General features: G+C 35.5%; 1 protein-coding gene across 5 annotated transcripts in view; it reads right to left on the bottom strand.

Annotated features, from left to right (window-relative positions):
- Positions 1 to 17,051, bottom strand: part of LOC120416023 (receptor-type tyrosine-protein phosphatase kappa) — a 215,669-nt gene that overhangs the window by 12,174 nt on the left and 186,444 nt on the right. For all 5 annotated transcript variants that reach the window (XR_008212019.1, XR_008212017.1, XR_008212018.1 and 2 more), the window contains 5 exons: positions 9,423 to 9,547; positions 9,197 to 9,220; positions 8,602 to 8,882; positions 3,535 to 3,669; positions 2,143 to 2,283 (listed from right to left, as the gene is read on the bottom strand). Coding sequence is in view for 1 of the 5 variants with exons in the window: in XM_039577680.2 (XP_039433614.1) it covers positions 2,143 to 2,283; positions 3,535 to 3,669; positions 8,602 to 8,882; positions 9,197 to 9,220; positions 9,423 to 9,547 (706 nt within the window). In the remaining 4 variants the exon portion in view is untranslated. The remainder of the gene's footprint in view (positions 1 to 2,142; positions 2,284 to 3,534; positions 3,670 to 8,601; positions 8,883 to 9,196; positions 9,221 to 9,422; positions 9,548 to 17,051) is intronic.

Below are 17,051 nucleotides of genomic sequence, written 5' to 3'. Positions count from 1 at the left end.
CGAAGACACCAAATCGATCAAAAATACATTCAAAAGATACAGATTTTTGAATTTTCATACATCATTTTTGTATGGACAGCTGCCAAATTTGTATGGAAAATTATATGGACAAACTAATGATGGCTAATGGCTTCTTTGGGCATACCGAAGGCACCAAAAAAGTTTCAGCCGAATTAAAAAAATACAAAAAATAAAATTTATAAAAAAGATCGATTTCGTAGAAAACTGCTCATATGCGCTTATCCTTTCGATTTTTCATCGGTCTGATGGCCGAGCGGGTTAAGACGCCAGGCCGTGGTGGATTCGAATCCCGTCTGTTGCTACTTTTTTGTGTTTACAAAAATTGTACATGTAGTGTGTAATATTAAGTGTATATCTCGACGAAGGTGCCCGAGCATGGGTAAATAACAAGGGAAATGCTTAATAATACCTTTCTCTGGTATCAATACCAAATTTTGGTATTCCTGGACCCTTAAATTTTTTTCTTATGGATTATGCAAGAGCCACTCATACCAATTTAAGGTATTGTTTTGATATTGCAAAATTGCCGAATTTGTCAATGGTCGAACACCACGTTTGGTATTCTTTTGGTATTACAGTATTTTATCAAATTCCTCTGAAACTATGGGAAAATTTTGACCAATTTTGTCAAAATAATTAATTTTGGGCTAAAATGATGTCTCAAAGCGAACGCTTTAATTTAATACCAGAAATTTCAAACTTGATTTTAGACATATTTGATATACCCCCTATATAAATGACTTGAAATTGTGGAAAATCAGGATGCCACATTTTGGTATTGAAGTGATCCATCAAATTCCTCTAAAACTATGGGGATTTTTTTAATAAATTTTGACGAGATAATTAATTTTGCACTAAAATGACTTGAAACTTAAAAATGTGAAAGCTGATTTCCAGAGTTTTTTTAAAGGTCCTATAAGCTATTGTCTTTCATATGTTTATAGGACCTTTTAAAAAAACTCTAGATTTTTTTTTTGATATCCTTACTAAGATTATTTTTTAAATCGTTGAAATTTCTCTAAGTCGGGATAACCAAATACTTTAAAAACGAGTCAATCGACAGATTATTGAATTTTGGTGAATTTTAATCCAGTTTCGTTTTAATAACACTTATTATTCAATCTTGTTATTTTTCAGAAGCTTCAAGAACTTCAAGCACAGGAATACCAAAACCTGATTTTCCAAGGGCGCGGGAATACCTAAAAATAAAACCATGGCAATACCAAGTTTTGGTATTCAAGCAATGGTATTGAAAAGGTTTTATTTTGAGGTATTTTCCCAAGTAACATTTTTTTCCAGGAGTTCTACAAGAGCTCTTTAAGATAGCTACAGCATAGCAGTTTGGACCGCGGTAGGATAAAACTCTCTTCAAGTACTCTTCCAAACTCCAATTATATCTTGAAGAGCTCTTGTAGAACTCCTGAAAAAAAATGTTACTTGGGATTTTACCCTTGGAATAACATGGTTTGGCATTGTTGTGCCCTTCCACAAACAAGACTTTTGGTATAATTTCATGGTATTTGACCATCTATTACTGGGCAACTAAGGGCACATTTTGGTCCCTGTTATTTGCCCAAAATTTGGTATTCCTGTGTTATTTACCCCTGCTCGGGTGATGTGCATGCTTTTGCATGCTATTTTAGCATCGAATTTTTTGCTGTGTTTAGGACAAAATATATTTTCATTAAATCATTCATTTGTTTCACATTTTTGATAGTAGCATATGCGTCATTCATAAAGTATGTTACGCTAAAATCGGCCAAAATTTACTATCCTATGTCACACTTTGCCAAGCCGTGTTTTTCAATAATTTGTAGCTTAAAATGGTGATGATATGGACATTTTGTGTCAAATTGTTAAAATTGGACGCCCGATTTGATGGCTTACTCAGAATTCAGAAAAAAAAACGAATTTTTCATCTAAAAAAAAACAAAAATCAAAAAAAGTATCAAAAATGCTGCCATTTTTTCGTTACGCAACAGTATTTTTTTACTCATTTTTTAGCTTTTATTGCAGAACTAGAATCGTTTTACGGTAGTTTGTTGTAACGTTTCTGAAAAAAGTTGCCTTTTCCACGCTGTTGTGCGTGATGTTGCAGTGCACCTCCTTGATTTTACTTACCGTGTCTTTGTTCACTTTGAATAACCTAAACGTTCTTATGTGAAAATTAGCCAGCTCCTCCTCGGACTGCACCGTGATGTGGATGTCGCCGTAGATTTCCTCCTTTTCCCGGTTCGGCGGCCAGTACTGAACACACATCACCTGCGTAAGGGAGGGGAGAGGAAAGAAAAAAGAAAAGTAGAAAGAAAAACAAAACGTTGTAGAAAAGTGTAGATAACCGCCACGGAACAGTGCTGAGCGCGAGGAGGAAGGTTAACTTTGGGGCAACGACGGCGAGCAAACAAAGTTAATTTACGAAAGTAAAAGTTTTCAGAATTTATTAAACTCATTTTTAAGCGGGAAGGAGGAGTTTGGGATGGAGGTTTGTGGTGCATTCTAGATCCCCGCAGGGGATTTCGGTGAAAATTGGCACACGAATAACATGTGAGGTTCACTGGGCCAAGTTACCTGGAGGTATTGTATTTATTGTTTGTTAAAAAAGAACTTTGGATGGTTTGCACCGTGGTGCATTTGTCATCTGCGAATAACAGACAGCGATGGGACCCACTGGTGCAAAATGCACTTTTTTGTTTGTAGACTTACCGTCTACAGACGGAGGAGGACGAGAAATTTTACAAATGAATGTTCAAGTTATGTCCTGAATAAGGGTAATAAATAATTGTGATTTAGTTTACAAGGCTGTCATAAGACAATTAACAAAGTTTAGATAATATAAAACTAAAAATGCTGTCACTTCCGATTCTACTAAACACAAAATTACTCGATTTGGTAAGGAGACATCCAAGTTCAGCAAAAAAATATATTTTGATTTTCGGGCTTTTAATTTAAGTGTTTCAGCAAAGCACTCTAATCTCCTAATTTAACACCAACTGCAGCAGCAGCCATAAAGTGGTACAATTTTCCAAGACGAAAACTTCGATCATAAACGGCCTTCTCTCACGAGGATGCCGTTTAGGGAAAAAACAATTGGCCATAAATTTCTGATTTTACTGAACGATAATGGAGCCTGGGTAGCGAAGTTGATTTTTTCTCAGGGGAAAATTTGATGATATTCTTTTTGAATATGATAATTTTAAGGAAAGTTTATGATTTCTTATGATTTCCCATGGGTCACATGGTCACAAGTTTTTTTTTTAACTTCTAGTCAAGTCATGGAGTTCTGATTATTCTGGAGCAATAGTGCGACCATGTTTCAGCAGGTGGCTGCTATTCCACCCCCTAAAATGCAATCCCTCGCAAGATAAACTTTGACTGACGTAATTTTCACTGCTTCGTCCTTTGCCAGTCTCCATCGCTGCTGGTGCTGTTGCTCGCCGTTTTGCCAACAATTTAGCCCAAAACATCCCTCGAAGCGACAACGACTCGATTTTTTTCTACTGGTGTTGTACTTACTTTGGTGAAATCGAAAGTTTTCGTTAGCATCACAATTGCGCTGCAGTTTTCCTGCCACACCATCCGCCAAAAGTCTAACACTGTCTCCTCGGTTGGTCCCTGCGTTACGATGTATGCATTGGGTTTCAGTAAGCTCTGTGGGTGGCAGGGAGGAAAACGGCAAGAAAATAAAAGTTCGAGAAAAATGCATTAAATATTGATCGGGGAAAAATTGCGCTCCCCTCCCCAGTGACCTCCGAAAACCGTTCAGAGGGCAGTCCACAAACTACGAGTGGAATGAAAAGTTCATTTGATGCTTTTCTCTCAAAACTTGAAATCGTAATTTACGGACGACCCCCGATAATGTAAGCAATCCAAGTCGCGCGAATGCAACGTGAAGTTGGTGACACAGATTTGCTTGGGAATTGGAATATGGATAACGTGACACACGTGGTCCGGGGCCAGAATCCACCCACCACGCCACGAGTGACAACTGCACTGGAGGTTGTTTGGTTGGATTATGCGCTGCAGTTATAGCAGCAGAAAACAGGAGCCAATCTGTTTCGAATCATAGCGCAGTCATGTTGGATAACATTTGACCTGGGGAAAATGTTGGATTTCTATTTTATTTTCTTTGGTTATGAAATTTTGTGGGTTTACCAAGAGGATATTTTCATCTGATCTTCTACCACAAATTCTAAAGAAGACTCGACTCATAAAAAGTATTTAGCTATCAACATCGAAACAAAATCTTTCGAGTTGGAAAATCGCATCATAACTTAAAACGCCTACACTGCACATGATCGCATAAATGTCCCATATGCATTTTAATCGTTTTTGAGTAAATAATGCAGTTTGGTTCAAAATCGTGTGCTCTTTCAGAAAAGCCTATAACATCCAGTGCTTTGTTCTAGAAATCAGGAGGAAATCCAGTTTTTTTACGAAAACTTAACACGTAGCCTTATGTATGGGACAAACTTCAAATGCGTTTTTCTCAGCTTGCTGTTTTTGCATATGGGAAATTTATGTGAACATGGGCAGTACAATCGATTTAAAAAATTAAGGAATTTTTCGATCGATTGTGTGTCTCCGGTTGGTTAGGACTACTGTAAACCGGGGGACATTGATGGAATTTCAATTTGTTTTTGGAATATTTCCCAAATGGTAAGGTTTTTCTCAAGATAATTATTTTTATAACATGTACTGCGGTAGGCCACACAAGGTCCATACACTATTTTTGAAAAAAAAAGTGTTTGCAACAGTGTCAAAACAAATAGTTGCGTTGAAAATTCTTATTTTGAATTCCGGGGTTACTTTGATAGTCATAGTTTTTGTAGCTAAAATCCAATTCCGAGTCGAAAATCATGGCACTTTTAGAATATTAAAATAAATCTATTCACCAACATTTTCTAAACTATAGTTAATTCTAACTTTTTTAACATTTTAAACATTTTAAGCTTCTTCTAGAAGAACTTTGAATACTTCTCATACCATTCCGTATGTATTTAATTTGCACTCTTTATTTTGCGGAAAAATCTCAAACCTGTCAAGGTCACCCCGTTTAAAAAAACCGGTATACTTTAATACAACCATTTTTTAAATAACTCTTTATTACATAGACTCGATTTCCGCAACCCCTTGAAAAAAAATAAATTATCAGATTATGGGTCATTCCAAGTCAACTGAGTACACTTTTGGACTCGACCTTCACCGATTTGGACCAAACTTGGAGGGAACGTTCATCTATCGATAGTTAACAGAAATCTCATGTTTGGTGCTGATTGGACCATCCCTCTATTTTTGTCACCGCCCTCTTTTTTGACGATTTTCTATAAAACTTGTTTTTCTTTTAATTATAACTTTGCAACTATTTGAGCAAGTGACTTTCTAAAGGTTGCATTTTATAGAAAATTGTCCAAGGAGTTCGATAAAAATAAAATTTAAACCCTTAAATGCCTACTTATATTATATTTTACCGGTTTAAGAATTAAAATTCAGTTTTGACCAATTCCTTCTTTTTTAATTTGTTTTATTTCATCACCATCGTGTTCCCCGGATAATTTTACATAGCAATTAATGTATAGACCTCAAGCTAAAATGAACTACTGGCGAGATACAGCGATTTTACTGAAAAAAGTTTGATTTTGCGGTGCACTCTGTCCTATGAATTCAAATCCGAAATAAGTTTCTCACATATAAAAACCGAACTATGCGGGATTCATCCCTATTTGTTTAAAAGTACACCATGTTCTTCCGAGTGTTGTGTACAATCAAACTTTTTTCAGTAAAATCGCTGTATCTTGCCAATGGTTTATTTTAGTTTGAGGTTTACATTGATTATCATGTAAAATTGTCCGGGGAACACGATGGTGATAAAATAAAACAAATTAAAATAAAAGGAATTGGTCAAAACTGAATTTTAATACTTAAAACTTTAAAATATAATATAAGTGGGCATTTAAAATTTTATTTTTATCGAGTTCCTTGGACAATTTTCTACAAAATGCAACCTGTAGAAAGTCTTTTGCTTAAGTATTTGCATAGTCATGACTCATGATATCTGCGACAAAGTTGACTGGATTGGCAAGCCCAACAACTTTCTAGAAGATTATAAAACCCCAAACATATTCCTGGAAAGTTAGATTTTCAAAATCACAATAATCGTAAACCACCCTAATTTTCAACTAAACTAATAGATGCCCCTTTCCACTTGCAAGAATTCTTCTAATATGGTCTTGCAAAGAATGAAAATTACAAAAAAAAATAAAATTCCACGACTTGATGTTTTGGAAACCATTGATCAGAATTTTAAAATCAAAAATTTAAACCTGAAAAATATTTTATAAATCACGACTTACATTTAAAAAAGGCTTAAAGGCTTAATATTTTGTCCTATTGAAATGTAAGTTATGAATTGAATAAGGGTCATTCCAGATCAACTGAGTACACATCTGGATTCGGCCTTCACCGATTTGGACCAAACTTGAAGGGAACGTTCTTCTATCGATAGATAACAGAAATGTCAATTTTGGTGCTGATGGATTATCCCTCTATTTTTGGCACGGTTCTCTTTTTTGACGATTTTCTAAAAAACTTTTTTTTCTTTTACTCATGAGTCATGAGAACGAACATAGGCACCATGTTTTGCGAAATATCAAAGGTGCAGTGCTTTAGTTGTCACCAGAACCCATTATTTTGGGTGCTTATAATAAGCACTCCAGTTCATGAGTCATGACTATGCAAATACTTAAGCAAAAGACTTTATACAGGTTGCATTTTGTAGAAAATTGTCCAAGGAATTCGATAAAATTAAAATTTTAACCCTTAAATGCCCCCTTATATTATATTTTAAAGTTTTAAGTATTAAAATTCAGTTTTGACCAATTCCTTCTATTTTAATTTGTTTTATTTTATCACCATCGTGTTCCCCGGACAATTTTACATGATAATCAATGTAAACCTCAAACTAAAATAAACCATTGGCAAGATACAGCGATTTTACTGAAAAAAGTTTGATTGTACACAACACTCGGAAGAACATGGTGTACTTTTAAACAAAACGGGTTAATAAGCACCCCAGTTTGGAGGAACATGCCTCGGAACATCCTGTATTACTCACGGTTCATTTTCACACTCTTCTGCCTCATCTTTTTGAAGGATTTGGTGTCTCCACGCCAATTGACCCTTAATAAAAAAAACCCAATTGACCCTATTCCGGGTAAAAGTTGAAATAATGTCGCCAATTCTGAAGTCTGCTCAAAAAAGGACTAGAAGCCGTCATCTTCTCAAGATCTATTCTCCCCACTCATAATTCGGTCACTGATGTCTAATTTTGGCCACATTTTAACATGCCATTACTCCTCAAGAAGCACAGAATCTGCTACGAACTGACCAAAAATTAGGTTCTAAATGACAATGTTGACAACAGTTATTTTTTCTGTGGTAACAAAGAAAGACAAGTCAAAGTTACCTTGTTTGAAAAATATGCACCAGCACCGCACCCAAATATTTTAAAGTTCGGTGCTTATCGTAGTTACCTTACTTCAAGTGCAGGTACTTATTTCCCTTATTTCCGGACTCCGGGTTTCAAAGCGTTTGGGAATTCGAAGCATGGCGTTATCTCTAAAAAACATAAACCTGGTTGCATTTGAAAAAAAAATCTAGAACTACAAATACTGAAAAAATCATCCGAACGAAATTCGAAAATTGTTTAATTTTATGTTTTCCATGTAATTTTGCCCGCTGAATCTGCCTTCAGAATTGAGTTAATGTTGCAAAATATCGATTTTTGGTCATATTTTGGGTTTACATGATAATTGATGCATGGTTCGTAACGGTTTTCACACAACTTTCCTATTTAAGTTGTACATCTGCTCTCTGTGGTTCTATTATAGGAAATTGATCTGGTTTATGCACCCTTTATTTACATGAAATAAATACATCTCTATTTGTTTTTAAGTCAATTTACTATAAACACACTCCGATTTACGAAACTAAAAACGAAACTATTGGCACTACGCCCCCCGGGGCATGGCCTTCCTCTAACGTGGGATTTCTGCTCCAGCGCCTCTGACGAGACAGGAGAAACCGGGACCGACGTTTTACTTCACCATCCGATAGAAGCTCAGTGGATAAGGCGGGAATCGAACCCGCGTCTCATAGCATCATCGGGATCGGCAGCCGAAGCCGCTACCCCTGCGCCACGAGACCCACTCCGATTTATTTTACCGAATTCGGTAAACTTTACCGCTTTTCCACAGCTGAACAGTCCGATAAACTGAAAACTACCGAATTTGATAAAATCTTACCAAAATTCAGTAATTAAATTATTTTGTAAAATTTAACTAAAATTTTGTTCATTTTGACAGATTGTTTACCGATATTTCAACTACCGAATTCGGTTAAAAAAGAAAAAGAAAATATTGTTTAACATTTCTCGTATTTGTAAAATTGAAGAAATTCAGTGATAAAATTTCTAATATATGTATCTTATATCTTTAACAATAGCTACAGTAACCCGAAAGTTTGAACTATACATCGTAGTTTGTGGATAGCCCCATAGTTGCTCGATCTATTAAGCATACTTACATCGACATAGGACGCGTTGACGTAGTCGGTGTCTGGGATGTTTTCGTACTTGTCGAGCACGACCCGGTTGTAGTCGTATGGAATGCATTTGGGGTTCTGGTTTTTGTGGGCGTTCGCCTTGCGGGACGCGTGCCGGCACGTGTTCGTCTCCACCTTGACCGCGGTCTGGAATTCGAGCTTGTACAGGATCGGGAACTTGCGCCGCTGCTCGCACAGCTTGCCAAAGTGCCGCAGCTCGGTCGGCTTGTCCGGCATCGTCTGCGACAGGGGGTTCTTCTCATCTGGCCAACCACGATGAGGATATAAAAGATAAAATGTGTGACAGGAATATTTGGAAAAATATATATAATGAAAGCATCCATTTATCTGTGACAAAATGTTTGATATCCATCAGTTTTAAAAAAAATAGTAGTACAAATCCCACCATTCTGAAGTGAAGGGCTTTTTACCTTTTTATTGAGTTTTAATTGGCACTCGAAGGGAAAATACCTTCTAATGTGCTATAGATACCGATGGCAGGATGCTTTCATAAGTTATTTTTAGCAAAGCACAATAAAACCCATAATAACAATAACGACTGTGGGAGTGAACTTACCTCTGGCCGATAACTTTACTTTATCTATAAACAGCATCGTAGCAACATAAAAAAAGAGAGAGAAAAAAAAAACGCAGAAGAGAATTCAGCATTAAAAGCAAAATCAACTTAATTGGTGCGCTTTTATTCGGTGTCGTCTGAATCAATTATGGAAATGTCCCGAGGGTCCGCCGATCTACTCCCAGTTCTTGACGGGACACTTGGCCGTGGCGCCAAGATAGCTTACCTAACGAAATTAAACCGCTGTTTAACATGCTTAACTTTATTGTGTTTGGTATAGAAACTAGGCTGGTGGAACTGAGTGTCTTTTTCTTCTTTGGCTTTTCCAGGTCTGCATATCGCGAGGTTGACCTGAAAGTAGAGGAAAAAGAACAAAAAAGTTTTTACTTTCTCGAAGGTAAAAATGCTATCATCGCAGGGAGGGTAATGGTGAATTCAGGGTGAAGTTATTTATAAAACTTTTTAAACTGCAAAATATGTCCCACTGTCAGCACAAATCGCCATTTCTCGATGTAATGAACTGGCAATGTAGCACTTTGCAGGTTATATCGGGATAGAGATAGAGAGCACTGCAAGGATACAGACACCTGCCCACCCACGCTCCAAAATGCCACCGCCGTAAATATTTAAACCTTGAGAGCGAAACTTTTCCCATTCCGACATCCTAATGCGCCGGGTTGTGCCACACGGATGAGCTGCCGTAGGAAAATCTGGGTGAAAGGGGTCGGTGACCGGTTTTGGAACGCTTTGTCAGCAGAAGTTGTTATCATTATATTCATCAAATTAGAATTTAAACCTAACTCCAAAACCCATTGGGAATTGAACATCAAAATCCAAAAAAAAAGTGTGTAATTATAATAAATGGATGATACATGTGCTAAAAAGTGAATGATTTTTCAGCACTGCTATTTAAAGTAGGTCATTTCGTCACAAATTAGTATTTTTAAAACTGAATTGTTGAAAAAAAGCTTTGACTTTTCACTAATCAAGAGACTTTTGGAGTTCTGGGACCAACAGGCTTACGACCAGGAAATTTAAATTGTCACATCGAATAAAAAAAAAATGAGTACATGTTATAGGAAATCGTATTCAGAGATAATTGTTACAATTTCAAAATTTCGATAACTTTGTCACATGGAAAAAGTTGATGTTAAAAATACAGGTCAATGATTTGAACAAAATAAGCTATTTAAATAATCGATTTCTAATTTTTTTTGTAATTGTTGTTGTTCTTAAATTTTTAATAAAATTTGAGTGTGTGAAACAAAAACTTTAATATCAATTTGCAGTGGTATTCAGTGTAACGATAATTAAATACAACAAATGTAAAAAAAAACATGCAAATTCAAATTAAATTTGAAACATACATTCAAAGCATCAAATTTATGTTTCAAATTAAATTTATTATTTTCTCATTTATCCTGTTTAACTGAATGCAAATATGAATGGAATGTTTCAAATATTTTTGCAAAACATATTTTTTTCAAAATTTAGTATATTGACTCAATTAATTGATTGAAATATCTGTGAACTGTATTTTAAGTCCTGCAGAAATTCATGATAAATCAAAACTATTTTTGCGTATATTTCTTATGAATGTGGACTAAAAAATATGAAAGAAATTGAAACAGTAATTTTTCAAAGCAATAATTGAGTATGGTTGTTATACGTTGAAGGTTTTAACACCGATATTAAAATTGGTAAGAAGTTGTTATTGCCCTTAAACTTGAAAAACATAATAATTAAAATAAAACAACATTTCATGGTTATATGGCACCCCTGCCTTGCAGCAATCCACATCCTCAAAAATAAAAGAAACAAAAAATTGAACATGTTTTCAATTAATAAATGCTTTTTGGAACCATCAGAATATTTGTTCAAATTGAATTTGAAGTTATCATTATTTTGGAAATTGATTATATTTATATTGTTTGATTTAGTTAAACTTTGGTTCAAGGACTCCCTATGAATAAAGAAACCATTTTGTGTCAATGGTTCACCCATACAAGGACCCATACAATTTTGGCAGCTGTCAATACAAAAATGGTACGTAAATATTCGAAAATCTGTATCTTTTGAAAGTATTGATGAAGACTATTCGAGACAAAATGATAGGTACGCGGAATTTTATAGGCAATTTTAACACTGGAGCGCCCAACGCATGTCCAACTTACACGGACGCCCAAGCCTCCCAAAAAAGGTGGAACGGTAACTTCAACTCGCTGGTTCTCGGGCATTACTCAACCAATCGGAACGATTCTTGTTTCCAGTGATTTGTAAGATTGGTTGAGATATGCCCGAGAACCAGCGAGTTGAAGCTACCATTCCAACATTTTTGGAGCCTTGGGCGTTGGAATGTTAAAATGAACCTTTTTCCAACCTTTTCAATTTAATAAAATTCGTATTTTATTGTTTTTAAATTTTTTAATATGTTTTGGGGGACAAAAATTCGCAACCTTTGATCCATAGAGAAGTATAGAGACACATTTTGCCACTGAGTTATGATTTTTCAAAGTTTAATTTTAACTGAAAACTGATGAAAACCAGTATTTGGATTTTTTGAAATAGTGTACATGACTGTCCATTACTGACAATATTTTTTTCGAAATTTTCAGAAAATTTTCAATAAGTTTGCCTAAAAGACATTGAAGATTGCTCGGGTGAGTTTTCAAAAAGCCGTAAGAGCCATCGGCAAACAAAGTCCATTTTGCATCGGTATTCGACCTACTTACGAAAAATCAATTTCAAAAATGCTTGAAATTGTTCATCTACACGTCCTTGAAGTGCCCTAAACTAAAAACAAATGGAATATTGTTTCAATATAGAGAAAAACGAAAATTAGTGTCAGAGGTCACGGTAACTCTTACGGCTTTTTGAAAACTCACCCGAGATTGGAACTCGGGTTGCTGTTATACAGCAAATAAAAGAAAAAAACAAGAAAATTTAATTTTTTAAGTATCATTCAAACATTCCAGAATTTTTAATACCAATATTGAATGTTTGGCCCTGTTTAATTTTTTCAACTTTTGATTGCAAATTCGGTATTACATTATTTTTTAAATTTTATTTATTTATTTAAAACTTAAAGCATTTTTTTACCTTAATATCTATTTTTTTTACTATTATAACGCTGCGGTAATTTTTACTTCTCTGTTGCTCAAATTTTGCGGTTTTTGCCCTCTAAATCATATTAAAAAGATTCAAAAACAAAAAACAAAAAATACAAATTTTAAGTAAAATAAAAAAAACAAAAATAAAATTGTCGAAATCGGTCGATTTCGTAAAGAATGGCTCTTAAATCAACTATATTCAAAATTCTAACCAATTTCCAACTATTAACAAAATATGAGAATCTCTGTACCAAATTTGACCCCAACACCCTAGCCGGGAGAGGTACGCTCCAATTCCAGAAGTGCTCCCCCGCCCCCAAGCTTAGTCATTCCCGCGCTGGGTCTTCAGAATCTAATGACTTGCAGGTGTTTTTTGGAGCGGAAGTCACTTGAACGACAACGGCATTGTCTTTTGCAGGCCGCGACTGCAACTTCTATTAGCGGCGAAGGTTTTGGATAGTAAATTATTTAGGCACGCCCCAAGTTTATTTTGGGGTGTAAACCAACCTTGTGAGTCTGCATCCGGTTTTAGTAAAAGCCGATTTGTTTGTTTTTAAAACTAATGATGATTGCACTTTGCACTTGTTTATTGTATTTATGGGGCAAGTGCTGGTAATAATTAATGAGTTCCAACAAATCTTCAAAATCGGACAGCTGCTGAATAGTTTATCAACAGAATCACACCAATAAATGGGTAGAGTAGAGTGAAGGATGATGCACCACAGCGGTAGTAGATCATTCTATTCCCCAGATGCGACGACAGGGGTTCAGACACCACTTCTCTGATGTACTAAATTTACATTTACGAGATATTTACAAGCTTTGTAGAAGTATTTAAAATCACATAATGTTAAAACAAAGTTGTTTTAAAACTTATCAATTAATTTGATTTGGGCTCCCCTTTCAGAACCCCAGCTGAAGTGCCGCTGCATCAGTAGCATAAAATTGCTTTGAAAAAAAAAAAGGAAAAAGCTCTGAAAAGGCCACTCCAGAATTCCCTGACAGAGCTCTACTCTACTGCTGTCGAAGGAGCTTCTCTATACCAGTAGCCGATGATGACGATGGTGATGTAAGCAGCTTAACGATGCTGCTCAGTGCTTTCAGCAAACTTGGGAACAGTGAAGAACTTTCCCAGCCAACCAACTAGTAGCCGGGGGGTAATTTGTTTACTGTGACACCACTTCATCGCGGGGAGGGGATTTGTGGGTGGCTGGGAGAAACAGATATATTTTTTGCTGTTGTTCCTTTTTCGAAAGAAACCAATGAACGAAGACGCCCTTCGTCGAAGGAGCAGCTTATAAGTGATACTTTATCTAAATAAAATTGAAATTTCACAAGTAGGTTAATAGATTGCTGGTGTACCCCCTGCACAATTCACTCCACTGAGGGAAAGCTCACCGACAAATTGTCAACAAAGCAGTGAGTGATGGGAGGTCATTTTCTGGTATTCACGAAACTTTTCGCCAACTATACCGTCCCAAGTTCGTGAGTTTCGTGGTTTCGAGAGGATGGCATTTTTTGGCCTGATGTAATTTGAGAATGCACACTGCTGCTGCTTCAGCTGTTGGTTTGAGTCTTCTAGTAGAAAATTCTCTTGGTGCTCTGTGTTAAGGACTTTGCATAGTTTGCGGTTACGAAGTAATGGCAGCGCCCGAAAATGACAAACAAGTTTATCAAGGGGCAATCCAATTACGAATGTATCTTATTAAAGTGGGGGAAAAGCCTGACTTACAAATTTTGGTGATGGGAGTTGGTTAATTTAGAATACTTTTTAAAATGAGAATGCAACGAAAATTTCGGGTGCGTAAATAATATTTTCACATCCTTTTTCAGTTTGTTTCTTTTTTTTCAAACTGTTACTAGCACAGTTTTTGAAAAAAAAACCTTCAAATTGAAGTAGAAAAATATTATTATGATTAAAGTTAATTTTTTCGAAAAATTAAAATAAAATACATATTAGGGGAACAGCATCTAATTCCAGCGTGCCTCTTATGTTGGCAGGTCAGAACTTTGACATTCAATTAAAGCTAACTAAAAGCGTTTTCAACTGAACTCGAGTGATAAATAGCTCAATAAGAAGTGAGCAAGCAAGTTTCTACCAAAAGTTTTGCAAAATTAGTTGTTTAAATAGTGAAAATCAGCAAATTGGATGGAGTTAGGAGCGAGTGCTTAACCTGCCAAACATACGAGAATTTCCCCTATGTCGCCCAACGAGGACCCCGTTAGACCAACTCAAGCACAGACCTCATTGTGTCAAATAAACGATTCACATTATTGGCAAAAGTTGTGCATTTGCCAGGTGCGTGGTCGCGTAAATGATGGATGGATCAAGTTTAGTTAGTTTGCGGTTCACGGCTAACTAAGCCGTCTAGCGAGTAACGAGAAAGTTTACCCAACAGTGTGTGGGGGCAATTGTTGCTGGAGCCGGCCCCGTGGGGACAAAACAGAACAAGTGGGTGTGAAATAATTGTACTAACTAATTGTTACTTCATGAATGATTTACGGTGCTGTGGCACGACATTATTACCGTGCTCAATGGAATGTGGCTCGCTTTGTGTTCTCAATGTAGCTTAATTTGTCAAATAGGATTCTGAGCAATAAGAAGCTGCAGGCAAGAAGTTTCAAAAGTACATCAATGTACGTCATGTGTTCATTTGTCAGAGATGGCAACCCACAGCCACAAAACATCGCAAACTTCAAAGACATTCCCTAGTGAGTAATTTCACAGCTTTCGTACTCTAGCAGTGGTCAGCAGTGAGTGAAACTGCAGTTTTTCACCATCATAAACGCTCTATTAGGCATTCTGTACTGTCCAGATTTAGTTGATCCATGCACATCAGCGTCCTAGTTTTGGCAAAAGGATAATTCTTAACATAACTACTTGTGAAAGGCAATTAGTTATATTGAAATAAAGCAAATATGTATACGATTAATCTAAAAAATTTCACCCCCTTCTCCTTCTTGATTGTCCTAAATAATCGGAGACTGTGTCCGTGATTCTAAAATATAATACAATCAATCACTGAAATGCAATAAAAAAATGTTTGCTCTAGCGAACAATATTGGTTGGCTTAGCTAAATCTTCTTTCGGTTCTGTAAATTGAAGTTCAATTGATTTTCAAAATATGTTAATCGAACTCGATCATACTAAAAATCAAAACTGGCACAAGAAAATGTATTTTTAGTAGTCAGATACCTTAAATTTTTTATATTTTTGTTTATTAATTGGTCATTTGGGGCTGATTTCGCCAATTTGTTATTCTTCATAATTTTGCAGGTAATTTTTCATTTTTTTAATGTAGACATAAACCATTCGCTTTTAAGTCGCAGCATAGTCTGGGATCTGGGACAAAACAAAAATTATTGCCAAACTTAATCCGACATAGAAAGTGGAGAATAGTAGTTAAAACATCGACAAAGTTGACCCAAAAAAAAGACGTTTGTATAGAAAACATCAAATCATGAATCCCAAGATTTATTAAAAAAAATTGGGTTCTCTTTTACAATGTTTTTTGAAGTTTCAAAATTGGGTTACAATTGGATTATTGGCGAATTTTTAGATCGAAGTTCTTCTAGAATCTTAATACAATCAATTGATGAAAAAATGCCCTTTCATCTTTGGGCCAACATAGAATAGCAAGCTTTAGTATAAGTTTTAAGAGGGTTTCCATAAGCGTTTATTACTTGCCAGTCTGCCAATTAATTACCGTAATCTGGGGTGAATCGGGACTACGGTCTGAATAGGGACAGCAGTTTTCAGAGCACTTAAAGCTTTTAAATTTGGAAATGGATGTACACATTTTGTTGGCCTGAGTCTGTTCTAACCGAAACCAACCAGAAAAATCAAAATATTTTGCTCCAACATGGTTAAAACTGCTGTCCCAATTCGCCCCATGTGTCCCGATTGACCCCAGTTTACGGTACTCAAATTACTGGTCCAAAATGATTATTTACATAAATTACTTAATTACTCTTCACTACGAAAAAAAAACATTTAATTTAAATTTAAGTATTCATTTCTACGGGTTTAAACTATATTATTTATAAATAGCTCATTCGATAGCTCTTGCAAAAAATATGCTGTTTACTTTTTTTTTGTACCAATCTGGATATTGAAAATAGCTATAGGCGATCAAAATGCCCCCAACTAGAGAGCGCTGAAATTTTGAGTGATGTTTACATGACATCCTACAGCGAGTTAATTAGTTTGAAATTTGGAATTGTTGTATAATATTATAATATTGATATTTGTATTTAATTATACCATTTCCGGTTAAATATAAGTAGCTCATCTGATATCTAGAGTTTTTTAAAAGATCCTATAAACATAAAAAACACAATAGCTTATAGGACCTTTTCAAAAGAAAAAAAAACTTTGGAACAAGAATAATTGTTTCATGACCAATCAATTGCAAAAGAAGATTATTTAAGTTGACTTACGTTTTTTGAAGTCGTGTTTGTCATAAAAGCAAAAAAAAAATACTGTACTGTTTTACTTCAATATATGAATTTTAATAATAATTTCAGTTCCAAGTCGAATGCCATTGAAATATAGAAGCCCTCCGATTTTTCGAGCCAAACATAAACATTGTTAAATATTTGCAGCGGCTCTTCTTGAAAATTGTTAAATTCGTCAAAATATCGTTAAGTTTTTAAAATGTTTTTCAAGCATTCATTGGTTTGACATTACTGCCATATTTTGGTTTATTCGGCCCGGGTTTTTCCAGGGAACCAGGAGATCTGTT

The sequence above is a fragment of the Culex pipiens genome, chromosome 2 (genome assembly GCF_016801865.2).
Source record: "Culex pipiens pallens isolate TS chromosome 2, TS_CPP_V2, whole genome shotgun sequence".
Taxonomy (NCBI): domain Eukaryota; kingdom Metazoa; phylum Arthropoda; class Insecta; order Diptera; family Culicidae; genus Culex; species Culex pipiens.
This window is presented reverse-complemented; position numbering and strand designations above follow the sequence as displayed.